At 44.9% G+C, this 27883-nt stretch overlaps 1 protein-coding gene across 3 annotated transcripts in view; it reads left to right on the forward strand.

Annotated features, from left to right (window-relative positions):
• Window positions 1–27883, forward strand: part of CLPB (ClpB family mitochondrial disaggregase) — a 163118-nt gene that overhangs the window by 131372 nt on the left and 3863 nt on the right. For 2 of the 3 annotated variants that reach the window (XM_033862370.2, XM_033862374.2), the window contains 7 exons: window positions 5829–5873; window positions 6249–6410; window positions 12083–12239; window positions 13004–13077; window positions 13246–13365; window positions 13584–13688; window positions 14076–19257. In XM_033862370.2, the coding sequence (XP_033718261.1) occupies window positions 5829–5873; window positions 6249–6410; window positions 12083–12239; window positions 13004–13077; window positions 13246–13365; window positions 13584–13688; window positions 14076–14324 (912 nt within the window). In that variant the 3' untranslated portion in view covers window positions 14325–19257. Of the gene's footprint in view, window positions 1–5828; window positions 5874–6248; window positions 6411–12082; window positions 12240–13003; window positions 13078–13245; window positions 13366–13583; window positions 13689–14075; window positions 19258–27883 lie in introns of those variants that run through there. The other variant, XM_073808531.1, reaches the window with a different exon arrangement.

Below are 27883 nucleotides of genomic sequence, written 5' to 3' on the forward strand. Positions count from 1 at the left end.
CTCAGGCTGTGTCCTTCTGAGCTGCATTCATAGCCCCCTTCTACTGACTCGGCCAGTAGCTGTCTGTGAGCTGTCTCAACCAAAACTAGAGCAGACCCACTCAACAGGCAGGCAGGCAGGCAGGCAAGAAGCAGCGCATGGCATGCTAATATGCTCCAACTGAAATAGCATTTTTAAGACAATTCATCAGGTTGGCAGCGATTGAAACAATTAGCACTCTGGAAAGGGCCATAAACTAGCAAGACTATTAGGGAAGATGCAGTTATGGGCAGGAACCACCTGATTAGGGATGAAGAATTCCGAGTGGTTTAATTTTAATACTGTCAGAAAGGTTAATATTTAATTACAAATCATAATCTCCTTATCCAAGCTGTCTTAATATGTCTTCATACACAGTGGAAGTAGAAGGAAGGTATCTGCTGACTTGCTGGTGTAGAAAGGAGAAGGGGCTTGATAAAAGACTGATGATGCAGGTCATTTTTCAGTTGGAGCATCTAAACAAGAGGCAGATTTCCATCAGTGCAGTGTGTCCTGAAAGCTGATGATGGCATCCTTCAGTACATGCCTCACCTAGGAGACGGAGTTAACACCGTCACCACTTGGAGTCAGTGGCCTGGGTGATCCAGGCTCTGGAGTCAGCCATTCCTTGGCACAGGTTCTACTGGTCCTAGACGGGTTGCTTTACCCCTCTTAAGTTTCAGCTCTTGCCTCAAAGTGAAGCTAATCAGTCCTGTGTCTAAGGTTGTCGTGAGCATCAAGTGAGATACTATGAATCACAGAGAACACAGGTTCTAGCACCCAGTAAGTGCCTGATCCCTTGTCTTATATTTAATTCATCACTCTGTACTTTCCACAGCAGTACTCCCATCCATTGTCTTATTTGATCCTATAAGGAAGATAGCATAAATGCTAAATTAGACCCACTTTTTAGATGAGAGAACTGAGACCCTACAGCGTTAAGCATCCAGAGTCACCTGTTAGGGGAAGAAGTAAAATCAGAATCCAGTCTCTCAACTCTTCTCTCAGAACTGTTGTTCTCAGCCACAGGAGGAGGCTAGATTATAAACTTGTCCATTTGTCCCCATGTCACATAGGGAGATGAGAGGCATGAGAAGCCCATTATAACCATGTATTTTATTTTTAAATCATAATTGTTGCTTCTATAAAACTTCTACCTTCACCAGCCCTGAGGACCAACTCATTACAGCATCTGTGTCTAGCATAGACATTCTCTGGACATGTAACAGGCATGTTTGAAACCTGCCTTCAAAATCTTAGGGTTCTGGACTTCCCTGGTGGCACAGTGGTTGGGGATCCGCCTGCCAATGCAGGAGACAAGGGTTCAAGCCCTGGTCCGGGAGCTTCCCACACGCTGCAGAGCAGCGACGCCCGTGCGCCACAACTACTGGTCCTGCACTCTGGAGCCCACGAGCCACAACTACGGAAGCCCACGTGCCTGGAGCCTGTGCTCCGCAACAAGAGAAGCCACCGCAATGAGAAGCCCACGTACCGCAACCAAGAGTAGCCCCCGCTCACGGCAACTAGAGAAAGCATGCACGCAGCAGGGAAGACCCAACGCAGCCAAAAATAAATAAATAAATAAATAAAATTGAAAAATAAAACAAAATCTGAGGGTTCTGGACTGTAAGCTGTCTAACCAGGGTACCTGATATCACCAGGACCCACGGAGTGATGTGTGGGAAGTGTCATGTACAGGGCCCAGTGTAAAGGAGGACTGAGCACTGACCTGGGAGTTGGTGACTTGAATTCAAGTTCTGGCTCTCTGATCCTTAGTTTCCTCATTTGTAAAGAGTCACAATACCTCCAGACCTGGCTGCCTCTCAAGGACTTGTTTGCACATTTTCATAATTTCTTTTTTATTATTAATTTATTTATGTTTGGCTGTGTTGGGTCTTCATTGCTGCGTGCGGGGGCTACTCTTCGTTGCAGTGTGCGGGCTTCTCATTGCGGTGGCTTCTCTTGTTGCGGAGCACGGGCTCTAGGCACGCGGGCTTCAGTAGTTGTGGCACACGGGCTCAGTAGTTGTGGCTCGAAGGCTCAGTAGTTGTGGCATATGGGCTCAGTTGCTCCATGGCATGTGAGATCTTCCCAGACCAGGGCTCAAACCTGTGTCCCCTGCCTTGGCAGGTGGATTCTTAACCACTGCGCCACCAGGGAAGTCCTATAATTTGTTTACCAGACTTGTGAGCTTATTATTTTTCTCTCATTAACCTCTACTATTTCTCCCAAATTGAGCAGCTTTGTTAACTCCCATTATTAGGGTTAATAATCCTTGAGAAGAAACCTTAATGGCATTCCGTGATTTCATCCTGAAGTAGGATGGTGAAGCCCTAACGACTGCAGTTATAGTGGCAGTATGATGAAGGGATCAAGAGCAGGGCTCTGGGTCCAATGCTAAACTACTCTGTGGAGTTGGCTGAGATCTCTGTTTACATCAGTTTTCTCATCTGTAAAATGGATTCAGTAATGGTGCCTGTCTCATTGGATTGTTATGAAGGTTAAGTGAGATAATGATATAAAATGCTAAACACCATTCTTGGCACATAGTAAGCAATCAGTACATGTTAGATATAATTGTTATTATTGTTGCCTCACTTCTAGATAACCCTAAGGTAAGATCATTTGAAACCAAAATTATTCTAGCCAAGAAAATCAAGCCCTTAGATTTGTTGAGAGTTACTCAGCAAATCAGTAGGACTAGGATAAGAACCCAGGTAATTTGACATAAGCGTAAGTGAGCACTGAAGTCTGTACTCCCTGTTATCTTGGGGCATTGATTGGCACTGGTTCTGGACACAAAGCTCAGAACCCTTCAAATGAAGATGCCAAGAGCCCAGCTGATTGATGGAGTGGGAAATATGAGGCAGGAGGGTAGAGTGGCTAAGAGCACAGGCTTGGAGCCAGATTGTCAAGCTTGAGTGACCTTGGGCAAGTTACTTTAATCTGTGGCTCGGTTTTCTCATCTGTAAGGTGGGAATGATACTACTACTTTTATCTCATAGACTTACACACGTTCTAAGCCCTTTATAGCTTGCTTATTTAGAACATCGCCAGACACATAGTAAGCGCCCAGTGAGTGTCACCTATTATCCAGATACCCATCTCGTGGCTTCCAGCTCATTGCTCCCTCTGGGCAGCACTCCCAGCTTCCCCATGTCTATCTTCCCACACTTCCTGAAGCCAGTGTTTCTCTTGGCCGAGCTGCCTGGGTCCCTCTGAAGATGCTTGCTGGCTAATGCTCCATGTCCTCTGATAACACACCCTCATGACCTTAAGAACTTCTCCAAGGCCTTTCCAACCTCTTGGATTAGGTCCTCTCCTCAGGCCATGACATAAAGGAGAAACAGCGAGAGGGCATAAGGGCCTGAGTATATAGGAAGAAACTGCAGCTCCAAAAGGGAAAGCAGCCAAGGCCACACAGATAGTGGAGAACTGGGGCTGGAAGCCAAGCCTTGGGCTCTTTCTGCCACCCTATACCTCACGTACAGAGTGACAGGACAGAGAAAAAAATAGAATACATCACAGACTGAATTTCTGGCCAGCAACTGAACTAGAGTATAGCCTGGATTTCAGACATAGCTACCTCCCTCTCAGGGTCTTGGCGCGCCCTCCCTCATCCCCAGCTCTCAGGAGAAGCATAGGCAGTGGGTGCATTCTCTTAGCTGGAAGCATGTGCCAGTAGGAGAGGAGCCTGAGGAGTCTCTGGGGAACCCTGATCTGGGTGGAGAGACAGGGCCTCTGAATGCCCTTATAATGCCCTAAATCCCTAAATTCTTCATGAAAAGTCATGGGCATTCTGCTTGTTTTAACTCGCAAATCCCACTCCAGAGGGTGTGCTCTTCCCCTGGGGCTAATTATGGTCGGGCCTCACCCCAGGGGGCCGGTTCCCTGGAAATCAGCCCTAGGCCCAACCATGGAGAGAGAAGGGCTGCAAGCTACATTCTAGATAGCTCTTAAGTGAAAACATGTAAATAAATGAGAAAGATTTATTAGTTTAAAAGAAAAGCAGGGGGCTTCCCTGGTGGCGCAGTGGTTGAGAGTCTGCCTGCCAATGCAGGGGACACGGGTTCGTGCCCCGGTCCGGGAAGATCCCACATGCCACGGAGCGGCTGGGCCCATGAGCCATGGCCGCTGAGCCTGCGCGTCCGGAGCCTGTGCTCCGCAACAGGAGAGGCCACAACACTGAAAGGCCCGCATACCGCGAAAAAAAGAAAAGTAGGGACTTCCCTGGTGGCACAGTGGTTAAGAATCCGCCTGCCAATGCAGGGGACACGGGTTCGATCCCTGGCCTGGGAAGATCCCACATGCCGCAGAGCACCTGGGCCCGTGTGCCACAATTAGCCTGCACTCTAGAGGCCACGAGCCACAACTACTGAAGCCCACGTGCCTAGAGCCCATGCTCCACAACAAGAGAAGCCACTGCAATAAGAAACCTGCACACCGCAACAGAGTAGCCCCTGCTCGCTGCAACTAGAGAAAGCCTGCGCACAGCAACGAAGGCCCAACGCAGCCAAAAAATAAATAAAATAAATTTATTTTTTTTAAAAAACTGTGATAAAAAAATTTTTTAATAAATAATATAAAAATAAATTGGTGCAGCCACTGTGGAGAGCAGTATGGAGGTTCCTTAAAAAACTAAAAATAGAGTTACCGTATGTCGCAGCAATCCCTCTCCTGGGCATATATCCAGAAAAGACGAAAACTCCAATTTGAAAAGATACATGCAGCCCAGTGATCATTGCAGCACTATTTACAATAGCCAGGACATGGAAACAACCTAAATGTCCATCGACAGACGAATGGATAAAGAAGATGTGGTACATATATACAATGGAATACTACTCAGCCATAAAAAAAGAATGAAATAATGCCATTTGCAGCAACATGGATGGACCTAGAGATTATCATACTAAGTGAAGTAAGTCAGACAGAGAAAGACAAATATTGTATCGTACACTTATATGTGGACACTAAAAGAATGATACAGATGAACTTATTTATGAAACAGAAATAGACTCTCAGACATAGAAAACAAACTCATGGTTAGCAAAGGGAGAAGGGGGAGAGGATAAGTTAGTAGTTTGGGATTAACATATACACACTACTATATATAAAAAAGGTAAGTAATAAGGACCTACTTATAGCACGGGGAACTGTATTCAATATCTTGTAATAATCTATAATGGAAAAGAATCTGAAAAAGAATATATATATGTATATATGTGGGTGTGTGTATGTATAACTGAATCACTTTGCTGTACACCTGAAACTAACACAACTTTGTAAATCAACTATACTTAAAAAAAAAGAAAAAGGGGCATGTGCCCACATAGACTTGCAAGGTTGAGGGCACCATGGAGCTGTCTGGGTGCTTGTTGCTCCCCTCCATCTCATCATGATCCCACGCTGATGGTGACTGACTTTGTCCATGTCAGCCTGCCCCACTCAGGTGCTGCTAGAGACCAGAGACATAGCTCCAGTGCTTGGCACACACAGTATGCCCTCAGGAAATGTGGGATGAGTGGATGATGTGGTGATCAGACCCAGTAGAAGCCTGAAAAAAGAGACATTCCAAGCCAGATTTAAGGCAGGAACACGACTTGGGTTTATTAAGGTAGGGCATGAGGGAATCGTGGGGGATGAGTGGACAGAAAAAGGAGGCAAGGAGCCAGAAAAAACTATATCATGAAAATGGGATAGAAAATCTTGGCTTGGTGTGGCTTAAAAGCCGAAATATATTTGAGATCTCTCCTCCTTAACCCTTCCCCCTGCCTTCTTCAAATGGACTCCTGCTTGTTTCCACACAGGGTTTCATCAGGCTTGACATGTCTGAGTTCCAGGAGCGGCATGAGGTGAGTGAGAGTCCTTGGTGAAGTGTGGTTTGGAGAGCCTGTCAACAGGGCTCTGCCTGGCTATTTTGATGTGACTTGTCGATTAGGCCTGAGATAATTCCAGCAGCCTTGGGATTTGTCCTTTGCGGGGAGCATATGTACACAGCAGGGTCACTGATCTGTTTTGCATACGATTTGCTCTGAAGAGTAAACACAGAAAAGATCATCTGCTCTCCCATCACAGCAGGATTCCTTCCACCCAAAGAGACAACCTGATTGTCCTTGTTGAGACAGGCAATCTTAACAGTATATAAAGCCATCTTACCGTTGCATGTCCCATATTGGAAACTAAAAGCATAGAAAGGCCTTCCTAACTTATTTCCTTCCTTCCATCAGGTGGCCAAATTTATTGGGTCCCCACCAGGCTACATCGGCCATGAGGAGGGTGGCCAGCTGACCAAGAAGCTGAAGCAGTGCCCCAACGCTGTGGTGCTCTTCGATGAGGTGGACAAAGCCCATCCAGATGTGCTCACCATCATGCTGCAGCTGTTTGATGAGGTGCCAGTCAGCTTGGGCCGGGATGGAGTTGGGGACACCTGTAGGTATGGGGGGCTGTGAACAGCAGGACCCAGGGGCCCAGAATTGATCATTCCTCAAGTTGCTGCTTCCTTGTGTGTACGTTCAGTCACTTAGCAGGTGTGGCTTCACCCCCTCTCTGGACCGGGGCCCAGACTGGGCACCCAAGGAAGACCAGCACTGCCCAACAGTTGAAATGTTGTGGCTGCCCAGACTACCTTCGAAAGAGACAGAATGGGACAGGGGTGCCAGGGGAGAGAGAGAGAGAGCTGAATTTTTAGTTCTAGCTCTGCCCCATCTCTCGGCATCAGGGACCTCGTTTGACAAACAAGGAGGCTGGATCCAATAAGCTCCAAGAACCTTTCTGGCTCAGACAGCTCCTGCTCCTCCCCATGTCAGCCATCATTTTCACCAGTCCTTTAAAACGCCAGGGACGTTGCTGCTGTCTGTGATGGTGACCATGATGATGGAATGGTGGTGCCCTGGTTCATGGAACCGTCTTCTCCTGAGGAGCTCCAGGCTGGTCGCAAGCAAGGACAGTCTCCCTCTTAACTGGTGAAATGAGCTCTAAATGAGAACAACTTCCTCTTTTTCAGCACAGTCTATGTAATAGGCCTGTGCTAAAGACTTTACAGACGTTCTTGCTAATCATCACAATAGCCAGGCAAGGTACCAATCATTTGTTACAGATGAAGAAACTGAGGTTCAGCAAGGTTATAAATGACTTGCCCAAGGCCACAGAGCTACTGTGTGGAAGAGCCAGAAATGGGCTGCAGATACATCTGGTCCCAGAGCCCCAGTTCTCCCCATCTGTACCAGTCCTTATCTTGAGCAGCGGAGGGAGAGCTTATGATCGTGGGAGGGGCTGCCATCCACCTTTTCCAGGGGTCCTGCAGAACTGGGGATGAGGCCTCCCATCTGCTCCCATGCAGGGACTATATTAGCCAGCACATGGCCGGATGGAGTCCAGTCCAGGGAAAATGTCCAGCCCCATTTTCCCTCCAGCCCTGGGAAAATGGAAAGAGGTTTGCTGCCCATGTCAAAGTGCACTAACAAAATGCAGGAATGGATACCCGTGGACCAAATAGCACATCAGGTACCAAGCCAGGAAGAACCAGATCCAAATGTCCCCACAGCTGCCCACTGCCTGTCCCACCTGGCCCAGCATCCTTGCCCCTGCCCCAGTTTATTGCTCTCTTCCTAGGCTCTCATCTGCTCCCTGTCTCGAGACCCACCCCCCACCCCCACTGAGGAATGAAGGCCAAGCCTTCAAAGGTCACATATTCTGTTTCCCGCACCTGTGCTCTGAGACCACCCCGACCCCGACCCCCGCTGCCGCCTTCTAGCCTCTTGGTGGGATTCAGGTACACAGCTGTGGACCAGACCCAAACCTGCCCTCTGGGAACTCCCTACCTAGTAGACAGCAGAAAGGAGATATGATAAAGTTGACATTTTTGTACTTTGTGTGCAGGGCACTGTTATTGCATGTATGAACTCCTTTAATCCTTCCAGAAGGAGGATTGGTTCCCAGAAGATGGTTATTATTACTGACTCCATGTAACAAATGTAGAAACTGAAGTAAAGTGAGACGATTTATTCACCCATGGTCACACAGTTGGGAAGAGGAAATCCAGGATTTGAACCCAGGCAGTCCAGTTCCAGAGCCTGCAGCTAAAATAGTAACTACCATGCAGCCAAGGCCAAAAGAGAACAGTAGATCTGGAATGAAGCATTCACAGGAAGGGAGAGCCCGGCTTAGGGAAGGTGAGCACAGCAGCCTGGTTGGCCTCTCACTTCCCTGGAGAGGTTCCTGGTCCAGAAAGAGGGAAGGCAACTGCTGACTGAAATACAACCAACCCCACCTGGAAAATGCTTACCACTCCCGTGTGTAAGCCCTGTCCACCCCACCCACTGCTGCTGTCACTCCACTGACTACCTTGGGGAGTTGATAATAACTCCTTCCTACAGCTCCCGACAACCTGCTACAGTTTCTGATGTTTATGCCCTTGCTTCCATTGACCAAAGCTGCCATCTGAGCTTACTTAGCCAGATTTATGCATGTTTGCTTCTTGAGGACAGAGACCTTGTCTCACTCCAACCATTCCCAGAACCCACAGCGCCAGGAGAAATGCCCTGTTGACTAACTTAATTCAGTAGTAATTCAGCAAACCTTCCAAGGATGAATAAGTATTTGCCAGGTGAACAGAGTGGAGAAGGGCTGGCAGTAGACACCCAGTGTGCAGAAGCACAGGGGCATGAGGCAGCCTGGTATATGAAGAGAACTACAGCTGTTCAGTATTGATCGACTGCAGAGGGAAAGGGAGAATAGAATGGTGGAGATAGGTGGATAAGGTAGACAGGGGCAGGTTAGAATGCCAGGCAGAGGAGTGTGGACTTTTTTGGTGAAAAGTAAAGACTTTAGGCAAGAGAGAAATATGATCAGGTTTTCACTTTATAAAGATCCTATAGGCAGCAGTGAGCAAATGGACTAGAAGGAAGAAGAGAGTCCAGTGAGGAGACTGTTGAAGAGTCCAGGCGAGAGCTTGGGAGGCCTGCTCTCAAGCAGGGCTGTGAGATGGGGAGAGCTCCCGGGAAGTCCGCTGTGCAGGGCTCGGTGGTTGGATGTGAGGAGAGAGGGAGGGACCAAGGATGACCAGCGGCAGGATTTCTGGCCTGGGTGACCCATGGGTGCTGCTGCCATCAACCTGCGGCAGGGAACACAAGGGGATGAGCAACAGATTGGTGAGGAAGGTAAGGAGCTAAGGTTTGAAATTGTTGAAAATGAAATGCCACAGCCAGATGGGTATGTCCAAGAAGTCGCTCATCAGTTTGAGCGGTGTGGAGTGTAAGAGAGGCCTGCACCGGAAGCAGAGACTCAGGAATGCTTCAGCACAGAGAGAGTACCAGAAGCCACAGGAAGGGGTGAGATCTCTGACCTAGTGAGAGTATGGTGTGCAGAGAAGAGAGGTAAGAACAGCCTTGCAACCTCTCCAAAAAGAGTCAAAGGCAGAATTGCCAGAGAGTAAGAGGCAAACCAGGAGAAGGTGGTTCAGTGCGGGGCAGAGAGGACAGAGGGAGAACAGACAGTCCCTGCCTCAGTGTTTCTGAGCGAGGGGGAGACAGGCAGCAAAGAGCAGTCCAGCCACTGTGGTGAGTGGTGTGCTAGGATAAGTAGGAGTTATAAGGGCACCTGATCCAGTCTGGGGGAATAGGGAAGCCCCCCGCCCCATATCCACCCAGCCCAGACCTCCCAAGCTTGGACCCAGAAAAGCAGAAGCCCTAATGCTCTCACCAAAACATCAAGCAGAGCTAATGCAGGTCACTTCTCTGTTGACCCCAGAGTCTGTAGCACAGGGCAGAAGTCCTAGGAAGCCCACCCACTGCTCCTCCCTTCAAGGACAGAAACGGGGGAAAGCAGCCCCTATAACCCTGAGGTGAGCATTCACGCGCCACCCAGGATGCGTGCACTCCAGTCGTTGCTGAGAGGCAGAACAGCAACAGCTCCCTCTTTGGGACACATTTTCTTGCCAGGGACTCTGAGGAGAAGGAGACGTGAACAGTGTGAAGGTCACCCTTTGGGTCAGTAATACACTGCACCTGCTCCCCTCACCCACCTGGGACCCATCCTCAGGCCCAGTTATGAGCAGAGCTTTGATCTCTCTGAAAGAAATGGCCACTGGTTATTGCTCTGGCCAGTACAGCAGTGTGTGTGCTCAGTCCTCAGGGATGAGCTCTGCGAACACACAGAGGGTCATCTGCACGCACTTGGGCACATCACACATGCACGCAGACATGGTCCCCAAAACTAGAGTTGCCCTTAGTGGATTCTGTCGTTTTGTAACCCATAAGCAGGGGGTGAAGTAGGAAGCTAATGGCCAAGCTCAGGAACATCTGCTTGCACTCTTGCCTTCTCTTCGTCCCTCCCAAGGCTGGGACGGGAGAGTGACCAGGATTTGGATCTCGAGGGCCCTGTTGAATAGACCCCCTTGGAACTAACACTTTATGAGGCCTGTGCCAAGGTCCCATGTAAAGTGAGGCAGAAAAGCACTTGGTACTGTGCCCAGTACACAGTAGGCACTCAGTTAATGCACATTCCTTTTTTACCTCTGAGGGCCAGGGCTGGTCTGTCTTTGCATTGGCTTTAGAACCAAGGGCTGACCTTGAGTGAGGCCCTCGCCACCAGGGAAAGGGGAACACTTGAGGAGGATTGGTTACCTGAGGCTGGGGCAGGGCCCAGCATCACTGGCTTGGGCAGGTGCCAACAGGCTGAGGTCAGTGACCTTTCCCCAAAGCCATGTTCTCAAACTTGGCAGGAGTTATGCTTTTGCCTGCAACCCAGATGAGTTCCCAGGAAGGTCTGCCTCTCCCCACACCTGTCCCGGTAGCTTGTTTCCTGTCAGGATCAAAGGATGCAAACTGAATTTGGCAGAATTCTGAGAAATTTTTATTTAGGGAAAGAAAATTGCATGAGGCCTCATTTTATCCCACACTGTTGGTATGACCCCAGTAGCCTGGTGTACAGTGAAGGATATGGGTTCTGGGGTCAGACAGTTCAATAGAGCCTCAGCTGTACTGTATTCTAGCTGTGAGACCTTGTACAAATTACTTAATCTCTCTGAGCCTCAGCTTCTTTGTAGGGGTGGTGAGGATTCAAGCATTCAGCAAGCAAGTGTTGAGCACATGCTATATGCCAGACACTGTTCTAGGACCCAGTGAGAGCAAGACCCAGCCTCTGCCCTCATAAAGCGACCTTCTAGTGGGCAGAGTGCAACAGTGCACGGAAAGCACTAAGCAGGGCACCGGCAGTGGAAGTAGATGTGCCCATCAAAGTCAGACTCCATCAGTTCCTCTCAATGGGGCCCTGATTAGTGCTTTTTTATAAATGACTGCAAAGTGCTGTTGTACCATGCTAGCCTTGAGGTTTGCTGAGTGGGCAGAGTTCCTTGCCCTTGAACTGAATGGCCCTGGACAGCTACAATTTTCTCATTCTTCTGTCTCCTCCCTCTACTGTTGCCCCTTTTCTCTTTCCTTGTGCATCTGTTTCTAGTAAAGATGCTTTCTTCTGTGTCACCTCTAGAAAAAGCTAAAGATTCCAAGGCAATTTCCCAAGTTGGTTAAAGGAGGGACATTAACCAGGCCAGAGGATGGCTCTAAAGATGCAGAGATTATACCTGTTTCAGTTCATTTACCTGGTCCTCACAATGACCCTGTAGAATACCCTCCTCTGACCTCCTACAGCAGCGTGGCCTTCCCTTTATCATAACATTTAACCACTGAATTGTGACTGCTTGTTTCCTGACCTCACTCCTTCTCTAGACTGGGAGCATGTCAGAGGCTCAGTGAGTCCCCAGTGCCCCAACACAGAGCCTGGCCCAGACTGGGCCTCCAGAAGAGTGTGTTGGATGGATGCATGTACAGTCAGGCTGGCTTCTGGGTGCCCTCAGAGATGCCAGACAGCAGGTTCAGTCTCAACCTGGGGCACTCCCAGCAGGTGAGCACTGTAGCTGAGGTGTGAGAACAGTGCTCAGAGACCCCAGAGGAGGGAATGCTGACTCTGCTGGAGGAGGGGGAGGCACAGGGGTTCTGGAGAGAGCTCCTGGGAGAGGGGCCCAGCCTTACCACTCCCTGACCATGCAGTCACGGTTCCTTCCCAGGGCCGGCTGACAGATGGAAAAGGGAAGACCATCGACTGCAAGGACGCCATCTTCATCATGACCTCCAACGTGGGCAGTGACGAGATAGCACAGCACGCGCTGCAGCTGAGGCAGGAAGCTTTGGAGATGAGCCATAACCGGATCGCCGAGAACCTTGGTACAGCACGTGGCCCGAGCTCTCTGGGCAACTGGTCAAGTGACCAGGCCGCCAGCACATCTCCTGAGGTCAAGGATGGCAGGATGGCATTGGTGTCCTGGGGCCAGATGAGGGCCCTGGTAGCATCTTTGTTCCTAGCTGGTCCTGACCAGACACCAAGCACCCTACTAGATAGTGGAGGGAGGCAGACAGACGGTGCCCCTACTTCCTCAAGAAATCCCCAAGTCTCTTGGGTGACAGGAGGGCTCCAGACAGAGTAATGGACAGAGCCACACCAGGGCATGGGGCCAGGAAGAGGCCAGGGCCTAAGGGGACTGAAGGGATGCACACTCAACAGATGGAGACACCTCGGTGCAATGAGGGGATAGCAGATCAGAAACCGTATGGAGGTGACACAGCCTTTTTCAGCCAGGGAGCCTTCCTGCATAGGAGGAAAGGAGGAGCATGTCAGGCAGGAGGCCACATCTGTCACCTTTCTATTTAGGATTGAACTCTCCAGCCCAGTCTTGGTCCTGACTCTTCTCCTCTCCCCTCCCCTCCTTCATACAGTTCCTACCAGTACATGAGCAGTGGAAGGGCCTAGGAGGTACCCAGTCCAGGCCTCTCATTGTGCAGGTGAGGAGAAGGCTGAGGCCCAGACAGCCTGAGACCTTGACCAGGAACACACAGACCATAAGGGTCAGGACCAGGGCTTTTTTCATGGATAGAGTGAAGGAGCAGGCACAGCTCCCAAAGGTCCTGGGTTTATGATTCTGTCTCTACAGGGGATGTCCAGACTAGTGACAAGATCACCATCTCTAAGAACTTCAAGGAAAATGTGATTCGCCCCATCCTAAAAGTAAGAGCTCTTTGTCATTCCTGCTGGAGCCTCGGGTCGGGGGGGATCCCCTTAGCCATCGTGAAGATACGGAAACCCTCCCACACCCATCTTCCCCAATAGGGTCCAGTAATTCCTTTATACCCTCTGGGTCACTGAGTTCACCCCATCCCTAACCTGGCCCTATAGGCTCACTTCAGGAGAGATGAGTTTCTGGGACGAATCAATGAGATCGTCTACTTCCTCCCCTTCTGCCACTCGGAGCTCATCCAACTCGTCAACAAGGAGCTGAATTTCTGGGCCAAGAGAGTAAGAGCGGGGACTGCCTGTGGGTGGGGGTGGGATATATGCCCACTGGAAGTCAGGGAACACTGGGCTGGGAGCGCCACCCCCAGAAGAAGGAGCACAGAGGGGTCCAGTGGCTATAGGGCACACAGTCTCTCACAGGCCCAGGCCTCAGGCCAGAGCGCTGAGAGATAGAAAGCCCTGGCCCACATTCAGGCATGCTCCTATCTGACCTGTCCCAGGCCAAGCAAAGGCACAACATCACACTGCTCTGGGACCGTGAGGTGGCAGACGTGTTGGTTGACGGCTACAACGTGCACTATGGCGCCCGCTCCATTAAGCATGAGGTGAGCACAGGAGCCTGAGAGAAGTGAGGCATCTCCACACCTCCCTCCCTGGTGCCCCCAGACGCATTCCCTGGGCTCCCAGTCTGTCCAGACAGGCAGGAATTGTTCTTAGAGCAGATGCCTCTTCAGAACCAAAAACAATATAATCAAGTAAAACCCCTATCCTAAAGGGTAACTGAGTTTGAACCCCTACCAGTGTGAGAAACTGGGCTGAGAACCTCAGAAACTGACATTAATGTGTCATTAGCACTGTCGTGCAAGCTTGCGTTGTTAGCCTTTTGCAGATGAAAAAGCTGAAGCTTTGAGTAAGTACTTGCCTGAGCAGTAAGTGATAGAGCCAGGCCTCCAGGCTTTGGCAGTGAAGACCACTTCACCTACCACCTGCAGGTGGAGCGCCGTGTGGTAAACCAGCTGGCGGCCGCCTACGAGCAGGACCTGCTGCCAGGGGGCTGCACTCTGCGCATCACTGTGGAGGACTCAGACAAGCAGCTACTCAAGAGTCCTGAACTGCCCTCACCCCAGGCTGAGAAGCGTCCACCCAAGCTGCGGCTGGAGATCATCGATAAGGACAGCAAGACCCACAGATTGGACATCCAGGCACCACTAAACCCTGAGAAGGTGTGCCACACCCTCTAGTGTCTACCTACCTGCCTATACGTGCCCTGAACACCTAATAAAGCCCCCTTGGCTGTGGCATGGTAACGACCTACCTTCTCCTCCTGCCTCTCACTCCTCTCCAAAGTCAAAAGCAGGAATTTTGCCCTACCCTGATCCCTTCCTGTGGGCCCCACATGTGCTAACAGGTCTCTGGGAGAGGAGCTGCTCCTCCATCCCCTTCAAGCCAGGGGGAAGAGGGAGGTCTCTTATCTCTGTCCTTCAGCATGATCCCCATGTCCCAGCGTCTCTGGAACTTTATCATGTTTCCTGGAAGCTCAGAAGTATGGCAGCTGAGAACAGATCTGGCTGGAAAGAGACAGGGACCAGGCTGTGACCTGCCACCCTTTACTGGCTCTCATGCAACTGAGTCCCCAGAATGTCTCCACTGGGAATGGAGAAGAATGCAGAGGCCCAGGCACAGAGGTTCTGCATTTAGGCCGTAGCTTCCTCTTTCCCAAGCTCTAAAATTCCAAGGGAAAGGGACTCTCAGGGACACTACTGTGTCATAGCTACTGTTGCTCCCCACCCCATGTTCAGAGGTCAGACCAGAGCATGTCTCTCCAGCCTTGGAACTAAGCCAGCATAGGGCATCTTTAGGAGGAAGGCTGACTGGGCACTACCCTGCCCTACACGGAGACTGGACAGAAGTTACCAAATGACCAAGCAAGGTCAGCTCTACAGGGCCTCCTTGAGGAGACCAACTACGTAGACATTGGGGAACTGCAGGAGGAGGAATCATGGGGTCGGGCTCTGCCCAGATGGCCATGGAGCCTGCCTCAGCCCCGTCTATACTATGATCCCAGCTAAGTGAACCTGGAATAAACAGCTCCCCTGTGCAGTCTGCATGTTAGTCACTAAGCAGAGGGACTGCACACCATCCCCCAAGGCATTCCACAGACCAGACATGTTCCAGCCTCAGCTTAGCAGGGCACAGCAAGGCTTGGTACACCTTGGGAACCATCTGCAATAGCCACCATCGATGACCATGTCATCACCCTCCCCCTGCGGGGCCATTTTGGAACCTTCCTTTGGTGTTACAAAGTCTCTTTCAGGAAGCAGAAAATGGGGACAGGAATCAAAATCCCTTGGGTGATGACAACATGGCAGGTGTGAGGCAATCAGAAGCCAGAACGTGGGCTCCAGCAGATGCTCCAGCAATCACTGTCCAGCCCCTCAAGGAGTTGTCTGCTGCTTCTTAACCTCAGTGACTGCCATTCTTTTTTTTTTTAATTTATTTTATTTACTTATTTTTGGCTGCGTTGGGTCTTTGTTGCTGCACGCGGGCTTTCTGTAGTTGCAGCGAGTGGGGGCTACTCTTCGTTGCGATGTGTGGGCTTCTCATTGCTGTGGCTTCTCTTGTTGCAGAGCATGAGCTCTAGGTGCACAGGTTTCAGTAGTTGTGGCACGTGGGCTCAGTAGTTGTAGCTCACGTGCCATTTTTTTTTGTGTGTTATTATTATTATTATTATTATTTTACTTCTTGCTCTGAAATAATTTTAGACTTACAGGTAGTTGCCAAAATAATAGAGTTCCCATGCACCCTTCACCAGCTTCTCCTAATATTAACATCTTTAAAAATTATTAAATTACAGTAGAATTAGTAAAACCAGGAAATTAACATGATACAGTACTACTAACTAATCTGTAGACATTCAAATTTTGCCATGTTCCCCACTGATGTCCTTTTTCTGGTCCAGAATCCAATCGAGGAGCCCACATTGCATTTTGTTATGTTTTCTTCATCTCCTTCAGCCTGTGACAGTTCCTCTGGCTTTCTTTGCCTTTTATGACCTTGACACTTTTGAAATGTCCAGATCAGTTAATTTGTAGAATGTCCCTTAATTTGGATTTGCCTGCTGTTTTCACATGATTAGATCGAGGCTCTACATTTTGGGCAAGACTAACCCACAAGTGATGCTGTGCCCTTCTTAGTGCCTCATAGTGGCAGCACATGGCTGAGGTTGTGTGTGCCAGTTTCTCCACTGTAGGTTTACTAATTTCCCTTTTGAAATTAATAAGAATCTCATGGAAAGATAGGAGCTGTATAGATGTCTTATTTATCCTTAGAATTTTGCCTATTGATTTTTAGCATCCATCAATGGTTCTTACTTATAACAAGCATTAATATTGTATTTGCCTAATGATGACTTTCTCTTTTCTTATTCCATCTATGTTTATTAATTGGTATTCTACTGTAAGGAACAGCTGTCTCTTTTCCCCCATTTATTTATTCAGTAATTTATTTATATTAGTATAAACTAATGGATATTTGTTTTAGTCTATGGGTTATAACCTAATACTAACATAGTTTTTTTTGGCTCATTTGGCCTAGATTTGGCCATTGGGAGCTCCTAAATTGGCTCCTGTGTTGTTTCAACATTGCCCCATCATTTTTTTTAGTATTGCCTTACTTTCTGGTACCACAGGATATTCCAGGCTCACTCATACTTTTCTTGTCCCAGCCCTGGCATCAGACATTTCTCTAAGCAGCTCCTGGTTCCTTTTATTTGAGAATGGTACTTAGAAACTAAGGTGGTATATTCATTGCTACTGGAGTGTTGTTGCTTCTAAGCCTTTTCAGCACACAAAGCTAGGAAATATATGTGTGTATGTTAACACATGTATCACACACAACTGAATTTATTACTGTATCTGTCTATCTGTATATTATTAAAAACTATGAGTCCGTATTGATGCCTACAGTTCTAATCCAACACCACAAGGTTTGCAATTTGCCCTTATTATTATGACTTTACTATTCTTTTTCTGCTTCTTCCTCTCCTGCTATCTCTGTTTCTTCTCCTCTCACTCTGTTTTTTGTTCAGACTTCCCTTAGAGGCTCTAATTAAGTCAGTCGGTGACCATCCTATATGGAACATTCCTATTGGATAAAGTTCTTATGCTTGACTGTCAGTCCCTTGGTTTAGTCAGCTGCGGCCAGGAGCAGCAGACATATAACTCAAAACCAGATAATTTTTGTACAAGAAAACCCAATGGCCACCTTTCTGAGAAGACGGTAGGGGACAGGGTAGACCCTCAGATTCTGAGGAACTTAAGTATCACTTGTAGGGAATCTTAGCTAGACCTCCTAGGTGATGTTGGACCATAGCATCCTAGGCAGTATTCAGCTCACTTGCATTATTTGTTCTATGTAAGAACAAATAGAGTGTAAGATCCAAGAGGGCAGATACCCAGTTATTCCACTCACTATCCTATTCATAGAAGCTGGCACAGAGCCATCACATGATGGCTGCTCCAGGTATTTGGATGGATGGGTGGGCCCTGCAGCAAGCATAGACCTTCATAGTGAGTCCCAGGACAGAACAGTATCATATGTTCATGGAGCACACATTTGTCATGTGTTTGTGGCCAGGCAGTAGAACCTGCTAGACCCTTAGTGAATGGGGCAAAGTAAGACCCCAGATACTTACTGAGTATCCAGAAATACATGAGGCTGGACTTGCAAATGAAAATGTAATATCTTTATTGTTCAAAAGGAAAAATTCAAAGATATGTAGTGATGGTTTTAGGAATTTAGAAAAAAACACATTTAAAGCATAGGAAAATAGAAAATGGATCAATTAAAGATAAAACCTGAAGTTAAGTAGGAATTCAAAAAACAAAAAAGGAGAAAGGATAAGAAAACTATTCTTTTTGAAAACACCAATAAAATAGATAAAATCTCCTCAGCCTGATATAGGGGAAAAGCAAAAAAAAACCAAGATTAGGAATGAGAAATCAGACATAACCACATATATGAAAGTATTTAAAATAATTTTAGGAGAAGTCTGTGGCCACAATTTTGAAAACAGAGCAGATAGATCATTTCCTAGCAAACACTGACCCAAGTCAGTGGTTTGAATACGCCAATTAGTTACCAAAAGAAGAGATTGGAAAGGTCATTAAAATTTTATCTTTTTAAAAGATTGTTTTCTTTGAACTTTTTAAATTGACATATACATGGAAAAGTACACAAATCACAAGTATACAATTCAATGAGTTATCCACAAAGTGAATACCACTGTAGCCATCATCCAGCCCAAAAAATAGATCAGAGTAATTTTTAATTACTATAAAAACTGATTCAGATCATGGGAAAAATGGGAAGATGCTCAGTTGATTTTTTAAAGGCCAGCGTAAGATTAATACTCAAACCCGCAAAACTGCCAAAAAGAATGCCATAGCTTAATCTCATCTACGACTATAGAGGCAAAACTTCCAAATAAAACTAAGTTGAATTATACAACATAATTACGTAAGTTTTATTTCAGCAATACAAGCCTCAGTATCAGGAAATTTATTAATATAATCCATTACATCAAGAACTTGAAGATTATTTAAATGTCTGTAGATTAATATTAATTTTCTTATTTTGATAATAGTTCTTATGATTATGTAAGAGAATATCCTTGTTTTTAGAAAATATACATTGAAATATTTAAAGATAAAGACAGTTGGCAAATGTTTCAGGAAGCTAAATTATACATACACACACATACAAAAGTATACATACAGAATGATAAAACAAAAGTAAAGTATTTACATGGAGGAAATCTGAGTGAAGGGTATACAGGAACTCTTTGTATTGTTTTTGCAACTTTTCTGTAAGTCTAAAATTATTTCAGAATAAAGTTTTTTTAATGAAAGGAGATGAACATTTTATCAGTATATGCTGAAAAAGCATTTGATAAAATATTACAGCTTTAAGTATGATTTGATAAACTCCAAGTAAAAGAAACCATCAAAAGCCAATAGCAAACATTTTTAATTATAAATACTAAAGCTACTTCTGTTAAAGTCTGAAATAAGACAAGCGTCAACACTGCTTTGAAAATTTAGGTGTAAATAATTAGGCAAGAAAAGTGAGTAATTGGTATCTATTGGAAAATAATAAATGATTTTGTTTTGTTGATATGTGACTGTGCTTTTAGGAGATCTAAGAGGCTATAAGTAAAACCTATTAGCATTAATAAGGACATTTGGTAAGTGAGTAAAAGATAAATGTACAAAAATCAATTGCTTTTTTCTATTCCAGCAATAATCAACTAGAAACAATAACAAAAGTATTCCATTCACAATTGAAATAAATAGGTGTATGTATTTGCTCATATAAATATAAAATATCTCTGGAAAAGAGAAGAATTGGGCAGAGAGGAGACTGCAATGGAAGGGTAAATTCACTGTATTCATTTCTATAATTTAAAGTTTTGAACCATATTAATGTGATACCTATTCAAAATTATAAAATACTAAGAATAAACAAAAAATCATATTGAAGGGCATAGAACAAGATCTGACAAGTGAAAAGACATACCAGGTTCTTGGAAGGGTGACTTGATATCATTAAAGTGTCAATTCTTTAATATACAATTCAGTGCAAGCATAGTTAGACTCGAACATCTTTAATTTAATAAAATTAAAATCATGTTATACTGAAGTGTCTAGTAGCTTCACCATATGGAGCTACTATTTTCTGGGTTAGGGAGATAATGAGTTACTACTGCTGTCAGTTACTACAATTCCATCTTGATAGCACGCAAACTAGAGAATAAGTAAATGTAACTACTATCAATGTACACCCTAAATAAAATTATGAGAGAATAGAAAGAGAAGAATTAATGTCTGTGACTGGAGTGTAGAGAGTGTATGTGAGTGTGAAGAAGAGGAGAAAGTGGTGGGAAATGAAGCTAGAGAGGTGAGTTTCTGTACTTCATAGTGTCTTGAATGCCATGCTGAGAGGATGAAATGGCCATATTTGTGTCTTTAAAAGACCCTTTGGGGCTTCCCTGGTGGCACAGTGGTTGAGAGTCTGCCTGCTGATGCAGGGGACACGGGTTCGTGCCCCGGTCCAGGAAGATCCCATATGCCGCAGAGCGGCTGGGCCCGTGAGCCATGACCGCTGAGCCTGTGCGTCCGGAGCCTGTGCTCCGCAACAGGAGAGGCCAGAACAGTGAGAGGCCCGCGTACCGCAAAAAAAAAAAAAAAAAAAAGCCCCTTGATTACAATATGCAGAATGTTTGGGGGTGACTTCTGACCAATATATCAATACAACAGACAGTAGTTCCAGGCAAACTCACTTCCTACCTCAAATATAGAAATATTGAATATTATGTAGCCAAAAAAAAAAGTTTGACACACAACTGGACTTAAACCTAAAAATGGGAAATCCCAGGGTTCCAGAAATGAATGGGAACCCAAAAGTCAGAGGGTTTGTGAGAGTGGAGGTCAAAGAGTTCGTGGAGACTTGGGACTCAGATATAGGCCTAATGGCTGAGTGCTAGGCCTTCAACACTGAAACAGGAGTCTCAAAGGACTACTTCCTTGTGCAATGAAGACTAGAAAAACACTGCTCCTTAACCTGGGAATCAGTAGGGAAATACAAAAAAGTCTAACATCACTCAGAGATGTAAGTAGAAAGAGTCAGCTACAAAGAAACTAAGACATTTGCTGTTTGTGAGAGTGTGGTCTAAATTCACAGTACCCAAATGTTACTGGAATGTCAAGATGAAAAACTAACAAAAAACTGGTCCTGGGCCGTAGGATCCCTTAGAAGCAAACGCAAAACTGTTCTGTAAGGATATTCTTGTAACCAAGTTTTCACAAAGGAACCTTTGGAAAAACAAGTCCTATTGAAATGAGCTTACAGGAAAACTTACCCCAAATAAAGGAGGAGAAGAGAAAACGAAAGAAGCAGCAGCAAACCACCATGAAGGAGAGCAAACTCAGCAGATGCAACAAGTGGGAGAATTTGCACTCCAAGAATTGTAGTAGAAGAATCTGAATTTAAAAGAAGTATGTTGGCACTTCCCTGGTGGTGCAGTGGTTAAGAATCCGCCTGCCAGATCGGGTTCGATCCCTGGTCCGGGAAGATCCCACATGCCGTGCAGCAACTAAGCCCGTGCACCACAACTACTGAGCCTGTGCTCTGGAGCCCGTGAGCCACAACTACTGAGCCCACGTGCCACAACTACTGAAGCCTGTGCACCTAGAGCCTGTGCTCCGCAACAAGAGAAGCCACTGCAATGAGAAGCCCACGTACTGCAACGAAGAGAAGCCCACGTACTGCAACGAAGAGTAGCCCCCACTCGCCGCAACTAAAGAAAGCCCACACACAGCAGCGAAGACCAAATGCAGCCGTAAATAAATAAATAATTTTTTTAAAAATTAAAAATAAAAGTATGTTTAGGGACTTACCTGGTGGTGCAGTGGTTAAGAATCTGCCTGCCAATGCAGGGGACATGGGTTCGAGCCCTGGTCTGGGAGGATCCTGCATGCCGCGGAGCAAGTAATCCTGTGCACCACAACTACTGAGCCTGTGCTCTAGAGCCCGTGAGCCACAACTACTGAGCCCACATGCTAAAACTACTGAAGCCCACGTGCCTAGAGCCTGTGCTCTGCAACAAGAGAAGCCCATGTACCACAAGGAAGAGTAGCCCCCACTCGGCACAACTAGAGAAAGCCCGCACGCAGCAGCAAAGACCCAACACAGCCAAAAATAAATAAATTTTAATAAATAAAAAATAAAGTATGTTTAAAATATTCAGAGAAATAAAGGGAGGACTAGAAACCATAAGGCAAGAAAGGACAGTATGAAAAAAGAATAGGTGAACTTGAAAAAAGAACCTTTGTTCTAGGTGGTTTCTTTAGATTTATTTCCTTTTTTTTTTTTTTTCCCCTGAACAATTTTCTCTACTGTGGTCTTAACTGATTTAGGTATTAAATAACAGAACCACTAAGTACTCGTATTCTTTAAAGGATAAAGATTTGGGTCACCCACTGGGCTCCAAGGAGCTGACCTAGGACAAGGGAAATAACCCCTAGGGTTGGGGGAAGAGGGCAGTCACCAGTGTGCCACCCCTAGGGCCATGATCAGTTGTAGAAATAAGGAATGTACCTGCCAGCACAATCCTGGAACTCTTTGCCCACCATCCTGCAAGAGTCGTTCCAGTCTAGCATTCCTCACAGGTTTGTCAAAGTAATTTCAAGAGGTCTGAACGTCAGTGGTCATCTACCATCACCTCATCACATAGTGTTCCCAACACTTCCCTGTGCCCTCAGTTCTTCCTTCAATAATCAACAAATTTTTCTATATAAGCATCTTGTTGGAATGTTTGCTCCATCTCTTCACCATTTTTTTCTTTTTTTTTTCTGTTACTGAAGTATAGTTGATTTACAATATTGTGTTAGTTTCAGGTGTACAGCAAAGTGATCCGGTTATATGTGTAGATGTGTATATTCTTATTTTCCAATTCTTTTCCATTATAGTTTATTACAAGATTTTGAATATAGTTCTCTGTGCTATACAGTAAATCCTTGTTGTTTATTTTATATATGGTAGTATGCATCTGTTAATCCCATACTCCCCAATTTATCCCTCCCCACCTCTTACCTTTTGGTAACCATGAGTTTATTTTCTATGTCCATGAGCCTGTTTTTGTTTTGTAAATTCGTTTGTACTGCTTTTTAGATTACACATATGAGTGATATAATATTTGTCTTTCTCTTTCTAACTTAGTATGATGATCTCTAGGTCCATCCATGTTGCTGCAAATGACATTACTTCATTTTTTTTATGGCTGAGTAATATTTCATTGTGTATGTATACCACATCTTCTTTATCCATTCATCTGTTCATGGACCCTTAGGTTTCTTCCATGTCTTGGCTATTGTAAATAATGCTGCTATGAACATTGGGGTGCATGTGTCTTTTGGAATTAGAGCTTTCGTCTTTTTTGCATATATGCCCAGTAGTGGGATTGATGGATCATATGGTAGTTCTATTTTTAGTTTTTTAAGGAACCTCCATACTGTTCTCCATAGTGGCTGTACCAATTTACGTTCCCCCCAGCAGTGTAGGAGGGATCCCTTTTCTCCACACCCTCTCCAACGTTTGTTATTTGTAGACTTTTTGATGTTGCCCATTGTGACTGGTGTGAGGTGATACCTTATTGTAGTTTTGATTTGCTTTTCTCTAATAATTAGTGATGTTGAGCATCTTTTCATGTGCTTGTTGGCCATCTGTATGTCTTTGGAGGAATATCTATTTCAGTCTTCTGCCCATTTTTTGATTTTTTTTTTGTTATTGCATTATATGAGCCGTTTGTATATTTTGGAAGTTAAGCCCTTGTCGGTCACATGATTTGCAAATATTTTCTCCCAGTCCATAGGTTGTCTTTTCATTTTGTTTATAGTTTCCTTTGCTGTGCAAAAGCTTATAAGTTTGATTAGGTCCCATTTGTTTATTTTTGCTTTTATTTCTATTGTGTTGGGAGACTGACCTAAGAAAACATTGCTATGATTTATGTCAGAGAATATTTTTCACCTTAACTGTCTCCTGAAGGTATCGTTTACTCTGGCTGTCCCTTAAGATGCTTCTTCCCCTGTAGTCCTCTTAGGTGGCAGCTGCTTTTATTGTCAGACCCAGGAAGTGAGCCCCACTGCTTTTCTGTGATTATTGCTCATCTTTCCTCCTAGCTTCTTTAAGTTCAGCAGTTTGACTATTCCAGCCCTCTGTCATTGCCCTATCTACTGATCTCTCAACAACTTCCCTCACACAAGGAAGATCTTAGGCCCCATATCACTTTCTCCCTTCCCCAACACATGCCATCATTCTTGGTGGCTTCAACTTCCCATGAATGACTTATCCAATACCCTACTTTGCTTACATTTAGTGAACTTTTTATGCCCCTGCCCACCTTAGCCACCTGTATCATGGTCACATCTAAATTTTATCAACAATAACTGTACTTCCTCCAAAACCCCGATCCTTCTCTGGCCAGTCTAGTATACTGAGTAAATGAAAAACTTTTACAACTCAACAAGAAAAAGACAATTTAAATAGGAAAAGCATCTGAGTAAACATATCTCCAAAGAAGGTATACAAATGGCCAATAAGCACATCCTTAGCCATCAGGGAAATGCAAACCAAAACTGCACACCCACTAGAATGGCTATAATCAAAAAGATAGACAATAGCAAGTGTTGGTGAGGATGCTGAGAAACTGGGAATGTAAAATGATACAACCACTTTGGAAAAGAGTCTAGCAGTCCCTTAAAAGATTAAACATAGCATTTCCGTGTCCCGGCAATTCCATTCCTAAGTATACCTAAGAGACATGAAAACATACACCCACACAAAAACTTGTTGCACAAATGTTCAGAAAGTAGAAACAACCCAAATGCCCATCAAACTAATGAATGAATAAACAAAACTTGGTATATCCATACAATAGAATATTATTTATCCATAAAAAGAATGAAGTAATGACTCATGCTACAACATGGATGAACCTTGAAAACATGCTAAATGAAAGAAGCCAGTTACAAAAGAATACATATTATGATTCCTTTTATATGGAAATGTCTAGATAGGCAAATCAATAGAGACAGAAAGTAGATTAGTGGTTGTCAGCGGCTGAGGGAAGAGGGGAATGGGAACAACTGATAATGGGCTTCTTTTGGAATGATGAAAATGTTATAGAATTACATAGTGGTGACAGTTGCACAACTTTGCGCAGTCACGCAATTGTACACTTCAAAGGGTAAATTTTATGATGTGAGTTACCTCAATTTTTTATATCAAAAAATTATACATCAAATGTAAGAAAATTTTCTTTAAAAATAAGGCTTTTTTTTTAATGTATCGAAGTTAAATATCAAGAGAATGGGAAGACAAGCCATAGACTGAGAGAAAATATTTGCAAAACATAGTATCTGATGAAGGACTGATAGCCAAAATATACGAAGAACTCTTAAAACTCAACAATAACAAAATGAACAACCAGATTACAAACTGGGCAAAAGATCTGAACAGATAACTTCTCCAAAGAAGACCTACAGATGGCAAATAAGCATATGAAAAGATGTTCAACATCATATGTCATCAGGGAAATACAGATTAACAAACGAGATACCACTACACAGCTATTAGAATGGCCAAAATCTGGAACACTGACAGCAAGAAATGCTGACACAGAGCAACAGGCACTTTCATTCATTGCTGGTGGGAATGCACAAACTGGAAGACAATTTGACGGTTTCTTAAAAAACTAAATATACTCTTACCATGCAATCCTGTAATCGTACTCATTGGCATTTGCCCAAAGAAGCTGAAAATGGATGTCCACACAAAAACCTATACACAAATGTTTGTAGCAGCTTTATTCATATTCAAGTTGCCAAAACTTGGAAACAACCAAGATATTCTTTGATTGGCAAGTGCATAAGCAAACTCTGGTACATCCAGACAATGGAATATTATTTAGCACTAAAAAGAAATAAGCTATCAAGCTAGAAAAAGACATGGAGAAACCATAAGTGAAAGAAACCAATCTACAAAGGCTACATACTATATGATTCCATTCTGGAAAAGGCAAAACTATGGAGAGAGTAAGAAACATCAGTGGTTGCTAGGAACTTGAGTGGGGGGCAGAGATGAACAGGTAGAGAACAGGGGATTTTTAGAACAGTGAAACTATTCTGTATGATAATGGTGGGTATGTGACATTATACATTTGTCAAAACCCATGGAATGGACAACAGTGAACCCTAATGTAAACTATGGAATTCGGTTGATAATGATGTGTCAATATTGGTTCATCAGTTGTAATAAAGGTGCCATTCCGATGCTGATGTTGATAGTGGGGAGACTTTGGGGCAGGTGTGAAATACGGGAACTCTATTTTCCACCCAGTTTTGCTGTGAACCTAAAGCTGCTCTAAAAAAGTCTTATCAATTTTAAAAAGTAAAACTACATTTTAATAGAGCTGTATCAAAGAAGTCAAGGTTCATATTTTAACAGGTTAAAATTACAAAACTGTCTTAGGGTCTTCCTCTGCTTGATTTCTGTGGCTTCTCTGGGCATACTCAGACACAGAGTAGATGCTTACCTAGTGCTTGTTGGAAGAGCAAATTCCTCAATATGCTTTCTATGGCATAATTTCATGATTTGGAATTTTATCTTTGACAGTTTCTTCCCATTACAGTAACTCCTCATCCAGCTGCCTTTTTCTGACAATTAAATATATAAAATAATTATAATTTCCTGATGACTAAAGCATACCAGCTTAAAGTCCTCACAATGTGGCAGTTAGCATTCCCAGAGCAATCTTAGAGTCAGGCAGAAGCAGCACTGTCTTGTATGATCTAGGTCTCAGAGGTACCACACCATTATTCCCACCATAGTCTCCCCATTAAAAGTGAGTTTCCTATGGAAAACAATATGGAGTTTCCTGAAAAAATTAAAAATAGAACTACCTATGATCCAGCAGTTCCATTTCTGGGTATTTATCCGAAGAAAATGAAAACACTAACTCAGAAAGATATATGCATCCCCATGTTGATTGCAACATTTACAATAGCCAAAGTTTGGAAACAACCTAAGAGTCCATTGATGGATGAATGGGTAAAGAAAATGTGAGATATAAACACACACTGGAATATTATTCAGCCATTAAAAAAATGAAATCTTGCCGTTTGGGACATGGATGGACCTTGAGGATCACACTTATATGTGGAATCTTAAAAAAAAAAAAAAAAGCTATAGCTACAGAAAACAATTTGGTTGTTGCCAGAGGCAGGGCCAGGTGGGGAGGTGGGTGAAATGGGTTAAGGGGGTCAAAAGGAACAAAGTAAGGTTCAGGTTATAAAATAAGTCATAGGGATGTAATATGAAAAAAAAATTGGAACTATGTATGGTGACAATTAACTAGACATTGATCACTTCTGCAATACATACAATTGAATCATGTTGCACACCTGAAACTAACACAATGTTATATGTCAAATCTCAATCAAAAAAAAATCAAGGGCTTCCCTGGTGGCGCAGTGGTTGAGAGTCCGCCTGCCGATGCAGGGGACATGGGTTCGTGCCCTGGTCCGGGAAGATCCCACATGCCGCGGAGCGGCTGGGCCCGTGAGCCACGGCCGCTGAGCCTGCGCGTCTGGAGCCTGTGCTCCGCAATGGGAGAGGCCACAGCAGTGAGAGGACCGCGTACCGCAAAAAAAAAAAAAAAAAAATCAAGACAGAAATTTTAAAAATTCCACCTTATACCTGGAAAAAAAGAAGCAAGTCTCTAAGTCTATCCCAAACTTAAGAGGAGGGGAATTAAGCTCCACCTTCTAAAACATCAAAGACTTTGTATGCATATTTTTATTTATTTATTTATTTATTTATTTATTTATTTTTGGCTGTGTTGGGTCTTCGTTTCTGTGCGTGGGCTTTCTCTAGTTGCGGCGAGCGGGGGCCACTCTTCATCGCGGTGCGCGGGCCTCTCACTGTCGTGGCCTCTCTTGTTGCGTACCACAAGCTCCAGACGCGCAGGCTCAGTAGTTGTGGCTCATGGGCCTAGTTGCTCCGCGGCATGTGGGATCTTCCCAGACCAGGGCTCGAACCCGTGTCCCCTGCATTGGCAGGCAGATTCTCAACCACTGCGCCACCAGGGAAGACCTGTATGCATATTTTTAAACTACTACACACGCCTGGACTTATATTTAGATTCCAAAAACCAAAGATAAAGAGACAATCTTGAAAGCAGCCA

Source organism: Tursiops truncatus, chromosome 8 (assembly GCF_011762595.2).
Source record: "Tursiops truncatus isolate mTurTru1 chromosome 8, mTurTru1.mat.Y, whole genome shotgun sequence".
NCBI classification, from domain to species: domain Eukaryota; kingdom Metazoa; phylum Chordata; class Mammalia; order Artiodactyla; family Delphinidae; genus Tursiops; species Tursiops truncatus.